Raw genomic sequence first — 7,500 nt, forward strand, 5'->3', positions numbered from 1 at the left:
TAATTCCCAAACCGATGACCAGCAAGATGAGTGGAGTGGGCAATATTATTTAGGGCTTTAGGTTGCAGTGTGTGGAAAAAATGGATAAAAAACCTCCCCTATAGCATCCCATTAAAAGCCAGGGGACATTCCTGTAATACAGCTAGTCCTTGACTTATAGCCTCAACTGAATTCATTGCTAAGCATGGTGATTGTTAAACCAGTCATGCTTGATTTTTTTTTTTTACCACCTTTTCAAAACCACGTTTGGAATGGAATCACTGCAGTTGTTAAACGAGTCAGACGGTTGTTAAGCGATTTTCACTTCTCCATTGAGTTTGCTTGTCAGAAGCTGGCTGGGAAGGTCAAAAATGGTGATGACCCAGGGATACTGTGACGGTTGCCAAGCGACCAAATTTTGATCACCTGACACTGAGGATATTGTGATAGTTGTAATTGTGAGGATTGGTCATAAGTCTTGTTTTTTTTTTTACTGGGGTTGTAACTATGAAAAGTTCCTAAACAAATGGTTGTAAGTTGAGGACTATCTGTATTTCTCCCATTCTTGATACTTTTACAATACTTGGAAGGATAGAGCTGGAAGGGACCTTGGAGATCTTCTAGTCCAACCCCCTGATCAAAACAGGAAACCCTATACCATTTTCCCTAGGGGAAGAAATCCTGATAAACACATTGCACATGGTTTTCAAATTGTGTTAAATCTCTCTCCAGGAGCATCAAAAAGATTTAGGTTTACGTTTAGGTTTATTAGATTTATATGCCACCCTTCTCCCAAGGACTCAGGGCGGCGTACAACATTAAAAGAAACACATAATACAAAAGTTTTTTAAAAATGAAATAGAATATCCCAAACAAATCCAATTAGAATTGACAATAACATTTAAAAAAATCGAATTAAAATTAACAATGATCAATAATTTATTTTGTTTTGTTCAGGCCAGGCTTAAAGTCAAAATGGTGGCTGTGATTGTATCATTAAAACCCAGACTCTTTTTTTAATCTTTGCAACACACATAAAAAGGGAACTGGGACTTCAATGTACCTTTTTTAAACACATCCACACCACTTAAGGGGATGCCCCACCAGAATCTACCCCCCCTTACGTGTAATCCAGAAAAATGATGCACTCAATTCTTACTTTATCATATTTTTCATTGGTGGAATAAGAAGTGTTCTCTGAGTAGATTTCATGCATTGATCAATATTAACGTCAGACTACTCTACTTCCTCTGCTATTAAAATATGCCAGAAAGGAGGAGGTAAGCTCTTAAAAAATGGAGAGCCTTAACCATTATAATAAACCTTTATGAAAAATTCAAAGTGACTTTTTTTCCCCATTTCTTCCAACCAACCATTATCTCTCCCCTCCCTTCATTTGCCTCTTATACGAAGACCATCAGACAAATTTGCAGACAGGGATCACTCTCTTGATTATCCTTTGTGCAATCCTTAAAAACAAATTCACTTTGTGTTGGTTGATTGATGGGATAGGGGGATATTCAGCACAAATTCCGAGGATACCTTTAAAGGGAACAACAGCAATAACGGCTACAACGATATCAGCAATAAAACAATGCAATAAGCCCGCATGGGCTGCAGCCCCCCAATAAAACCTGACCAAAGCATAAATCAGCGATGAGGATAATTATGGAGGTGTTGAAAATGCCTAGACAGATAAGAAAAAGATTTTTGCCTGGTGCCAGAAATGATAATCAGAAAGGACACCTTCTCAATAGACATTAATAATACTGATAAAATTGAATTGGTAGCATGGGAGGTCCAGAGTTCCATGGAGCGAGGATGCTTTAGTCATCTTTGATCAAGGTCAGACAGAAATGATAAATTAGGCAGATACATATAAGCAAATTAATTCAGATACCGAAGGTTTTTAATGAGTTGCTATGAAGAGTTCTGTACAGATCCTTTATATCTGCTGAATGGACAAGATTCCAGATGTGGAGCAGTTCTCCAAACAGAGATGCACATCTTTCTGATGAATGAGCTGCAGTGTGCCTCTGTCACACCACCACTGCACATTCAAGCAAATTGCATATTAGGATACATTGCTTGTGCTTCTGAATATACAGTTAGTCTTCAACTTACGACCACAATTGTGCCCAATTTTTTTTCTTGCAAGCAATAAAGGTTGTTAAGAGAATATGACCTTTCATGCCACAGTTGTTAAGTGAATGACTGCAGTTGTTAAGTTAGTAACACCGTTGTTAAGTGAATCTGGCTTCTCCATGGGCTTTGCTTGTCAGAGGGTTGCAAAACGTGATCACATGAACCTGGGACACTACAATTGTCATAAGTATGAGACAGTTGCAAGCGTCTGAATTTTAATCACGTGAAGATGCTGCAACGTTCATAAGTGTAGAAAACTGTCATAAGTCAGTTTTTTCAGTGTTGTTATAACTTTGAATGGTCCCTAAATAAACTGTTGTAAGTCAAGGACTACCTGTGTATATTACTGCACCAAAAGCATTAATAATTTAATAATTGTGCCTTATATTGCCACTTCAAATCTTAGGCTGTCTTCCAGTCCCACTCTTCAATCAGAAAAAAAGGATCAAACAACCACTCACATCAAATCCGCTTAAAAATGAGCCAAGCAGTAACAATTCAGCTGATCATTTCAATTTCTCAGCCTTGCTTGCAGGTAAGTAGTGGACTGTTCGCTTTTTAATATATACTTTCGTCACAAAAAAATATTTTTCTACCCTCTGCTTAAAATTTCTGGATACACCAGAATAAATCCCTTATGAATTCCATAGAAGACTTTAAGCATTTAAATTATATATCTTGTAACTTTGCCTTTTTCCCCTTCGTTTTTAACAGTTAAAATTCCAGGTCTATATGTTACACAGGAAGGAATATTACTTAATGTGCTTTTGTATTAATGCTAAAGGACATATTTATCCTTTTCTTCAGCTTGAAAAGCTGTCTGTGCACATTTCTGCCAGAATTAATTATTGGAATAATAATTAGTTCTATTCTTATTGAGAGAGAATGGGAAAAGTGAAACGTTTCCACCTTTCATTTGCCTTATGTCTCTCAAAAGCATATTTGAAAAATGTAGATGTACTGTATAATAGGACAACTATAAATATAAGTGCAAACCTAGCTTTTTTCAAATGGATGTTCCACTCATATTCCATCCATGCCTTAAGTAAAAATTGGAGCTCAAAGATTATACAAGCACGATCTTATAAAATACTTTATTTAGAGGATTGGGTCTGTTATGAGTTATTAGCCATGTTTATACGCAGGGTTTTCCCCCAAATTCCAGAAACTGGGGATAAACAATATGAAACACATAATAACAGAGTTGGAAGGGACCTTGGAGATCTTCTAGTCCAATCCCCTGCTTGAGCAGGAGACCCATTCCAGACAAATGGTTGTCCAGTCTCTTCTTAAAAAATCTCCAGTGTTGGAGCACCCACAACTTCTGGAGACAAGCTGATTAATTGTTCTCACTGTTAGGAAGTTTCTCCTTAGTTCTAGGTTGCTTCTCTCTCTAATTAGTTTCCATCCATCGCTTCTTGTTCTGCCTTCAGGTGCTTTGGAGAATAGGTTTTCTTCCTCTTCTTTGTGGTAGCCCCTCAGATACTGGAACACGGTATCTTTTCGCTAGATTAGACATAGCCAATTCCTGCAATTATCAGCATATTATTGTTTTAATATAGAATTGGATTGAATGGCTAGCAGTGGAGAGTGTGGAATTATCCAGATCTTTAAGTTTGATCCAGTAAAACATTTCATCATAAGAGTCCTTTAAAAGTTAGACATCCTTTCTCATCCAGATACCGTCCAGATGGTTTATCTCTTTGAGATGAGAATTCTTGTAATTACAGTCACATCTTCTCTGAAGCGCTTCAGATTAGAGACGGATGCATTAAAGCAAACACTTCTGAATAAATCTGTGAAAGCGTGGCTGGCAGATAAGCCTTGCTGGAAATAGAATAAAGCATATAGCAGAGGCACCACCACTGGATCTATTCCCTTAAAGCTGTGTTTTGCAACTTCAGCAGCTTTAAGATGTATGGACTTCAAACTCCCAGAATTCTCCAGCCATCCATACAGGGAGTTCTGGGAGTTGAAGTCCACGTAGTTAATGAAATCAAGAGATACTTCCTCAAAACTTAGGTAATCAAGAATTCAGAAGCAGAGCACCAAATCACAAGGAATAACTTAACCATGCACAGGTAACACAGCCCACGTTTTCTCTCTTAATATCCCAAATTGGATCAGGATCTTAATTCAAATTGATCATTCTGTGTCCTTTTTTCCCAGATTTCGGATGGGAAACTGAGAAGCCAGAACCGGTCCAGCTGCAGAAAACAGTAGGCACCAAGTATGTCAGCCTTTTACATCTTTTACATCTTTATATTCCTGAAATCAAATATATTTCACAGTCACGGAAATCAATACTAGTATATGACCACGGATAGTCCTTGACTTACAACCATTCATTTAATGGCCATTCAAAGTTACGACAGCACTGAAAAAGTGACTCATGACCGTTTTTCATACTTACAACCGTTGCAGCATCCTTGTGGTCAAATTCGGACACTTGGCCACTGGCATGTATTTATGATGGCTTCAAGGTCCTGGGGTCATGTGATCCCCTTTTATGAACTTCTGACTAGCCTAGTTAATGGGGAAGGCAGGTTCACTTAACAACTGTGTTACCAATGCAACAGCTGCAGAAATTCACTTAACAATTACGGCAGGAAAGATTGCCAAATGGGGCAAAACTCCCTTAGCTACTGTCTTGCTCAGCCACATAAATTTTGGGCTCAATTGTGGTCGTAAGTCAAGGGCTACCTATATACTCTATGCAATGTTTTAATCTTCATCGTTCACGGTAATGATTAAACCTTTTTCTCCGAAGCCCAACCGAGCTTGCTACTTTGTCGAGGCAACAACACCACACATCAAAATCAACAATGCCTCATGCAGGAAGCAACTTGAATAACCGGAGGTGGGTGACAACATTCTCCAAAAAGGAACGCCAATGCACAGTTGAGGTCATCGTTTCTGGAGCTCTCGGAACTGCATCCTTTTATATTCCATCCGCCTGTGTGCGGCTCTTCCTATGGCTTCTAATTCTCAGGTCGGGCCTTTTGCCAGAAATGACAGGGAGAAAAATTCTTGCAAAGTGGGAAGGAGGGACAGCTGTCGGTATCGACAAAGAGCATTTGAACTGCAATATAGACCTCACCATTCAACTCATAACAGTTCTATGCTATTGTCCTTTTGAATCTATTTCCACGTCAGGTTCCTCATTTTGCTTGCTACCACTAGCTCGCCCAGCCCCCTCCCAGACCTTACCCATCATAATAAAGGCAAAGAAGGATTGTAATATATTTGGGGATTCAGCAAAGAGCAGAAGGAATATCCAAAGAATCCCAGGAGCCTTTTTTCAAACCATAATACAGGTAGTCCTCAACTTACAGCCACAATTGAGCGAAACATTTTCTGTTGCTAAGTGAGAAATTTGTTAAGTGAGCTGTGCCCCATTTTATGACCTTCCTCACCACATTCGTTAAGTGAATCACTGCAGTCCTTAAATTAGTAACACGGTTATTAAGTAAATCTGGCTTCCCAAATTGACTTGCTTGTCAGAAAGTCACAAAAGGGGATCACATGACCCCAGGACAATGCAACCATTGTAAATATGAGCCAGTTGCCAAGTGTCTGTATTTTGTTCATGTGATCATGGGGATGATGCAATGGTTGTAAGTGTGAAAAACGGTCATAACTTATAAGTTTTTTTTCAGGTCAATTGTAACGTTGAACAGTCACTAAATGGACTGTTGTAAGTCGAGGACTACCTGTATTTATACTGAACGGCTTTGGCAATAATTAAGGAAGCTGTTGGGCGTGCAGGGCAGATAGTCATCAAAACATTGTGTGTTTTATTACTCCAATCTTCTTAACAGGGAGATGTCTTCCTGGCATTTACAGAATACAGAATAACAGAGTTGGAAGGGACCTGGGAGGTCTTCTAGTCCAGCCCCATGCTCAAGCAGAAGACCCTATAACATCCTTTCTAGTGCAACAATCAATCTGTGGAATGACCTGCCTCAAATAGTTGTGAAAGTTCCATCACTGGAGGTTTTTAAGAAGAGATTGGATAACCATTTGTCTGAAATAGTATAGGGTTTCCTGCCTGAGCAGGAGGCTGGACTAGAAGGCCTCCAATAACTCTATTATTCTTTTCCAAAAGGTGGCAGTGAAGAGAAGCTTGGCTTAAATGGACCTCTCTTTCCCCTGGATTAAAAGAAACAGAATGCTAGTTTAAGGAAAGGCTTAATATATATTTGCATTAAGCATGAGGGCCAAAATCTTATTATTGAGCATTTCTTGTGAAGTCCTAAACATTTTAAAATGGGAGACCTATGGGCATTGATATAACAGAGTGAATGGGAAGCAGAGAAAAAGGCTTACAATACCAGCTGTTGTGTGTATTTTAAGTATCTGTAGATAGATGGGTGGGCAGATGAATGGATAGGTAGTAGGTAGAAAGACTGATAATAAAGTCTTATTTCACTCCAGGCAGGTTGTTGTTGTTGTTAGTTGTGAAGTCGTGTCCGACCCATCACGACCCCATAGACAAAGTCCCTCCAGGCCTTCCTGTCCTCTCCCATCCCCCGGAATCCATTTAAACTCATGCCGACTGCTTCGGTGACTCCCTCCAGCCACCTCCTTCTCTGCCGTCCCCTTCTTCTTCTTTTGCCCTCCATCGTTCCCAGCATGAGGCTCTTCTCCAGGGAGTCCTTCCTTCTCCTTAGGTGGCCAAAGCCTTTGAGTCTCCTCTTCAGGATCTGGCCTTCTAAAGAGCAGTCAGGGTGGATCTCCTCTAGGACTGACCAGTTGGATGGCCTTGCAGTCCAAGGGACTCAATGCAGGAGTCTTCTTCTCCAGCACCAGAGTTCAAAGGCCTCCATTCTTTGGCGCTCAGCCTTCCTTATGGTCCAACTTTCACAGCCATCCATTGCAACTGGGAAAACCACAGCCTTGACTAGACGCACTTGTGTTGACAGGGTGATGACTCTGCTTTTTTCCTCTAGGCAGGAGGAAAGTACTAATGTTTGGAAAAGAAATGACTTCCCAGCTTTCGGCCGCAGAACAGAGGACAAAAAGCTTTCGCAACTGGATGACCATCCCAGTCATTGGGTGAAGCCTGGAGCCATGTACCAGAAATCAGCTGGCCTGCCACAGGGATCGCAGAGAAGCCGAACAGAAGAGGCAGAAGACTGGGATCCAGCTGTTTCCCAGTGGCCTGCAGTTCCAACAGCCAGGCTCAGAAATCTGCAAACTCAGGATCCCTGCTATACATTTAAACACAGCCCTGGCCCACAAAACACCCATAAGGAAAAAGATGACCATTTGCAAAGCAACAAAACAATTCAGGTAAAAGATTCATGCACGGGTGTATTTTTATAAAGATGTTCGTGAATCCTACTTATTTTCCAAACTGAAAAAAATGTGGCT

At 40.2% G+C, this 7,500-nt stretch overlaps 1 protein-coding gene across 3 annotated transcripts in view; it reads left to right on the plus strand.

Moving 5' to 3' along the window:
* Positions 1-7,500, plus strand: part of SPATA22 (spermatogenesis associated 22) — an 18,869-nt gene that overhangs the window by 4,160 nt on the left and 7,209 nt on the right. For 2 of the 3 annotated variants that reach the window (XM_087702843.1, XM_087702841.1), the window contains exons 3-6: positions 2,531-2,659; positions 4,294-4,354; positions 4,895-4,984; positions 7,077-7,419. In XM_087702843.1, the coding sequence (XP_087558969.1) occupies positions 2,531-2,659; positions 4,294-4,354; positions 4,895-4,984; positions 7,077-7,419 (623 nt within the window). The remainder of the gene's footprint in view (positions 1-2,530; positions 2,660-4,293; positions 4,355-4,894; positions 4,985-7,076; positions 7,420-7,500) is intronic. The other variant, XM_087702842.1, reaches the window with a different exon arrangement.

The sequence above is a fragment of the Thamnophis sirtalis genome, unplaced genomic scaffold (assembly GCF_051295495.1).
Source record: "Thamnophis sirtalis isolate CommonGarterSnake01/CBP01778 unplaced genomic scaffold, rThaSir2_p1.2 scaffold_17, whole genome shotgun sequence".
Classification (NCBI taxonomy): domain Eukaryota; kingdom Metazoa; phylum Chordata; class Lepidosauria; order Squamata; family Natricidae; genus Thamnophis; species Thamnophis sirtalis.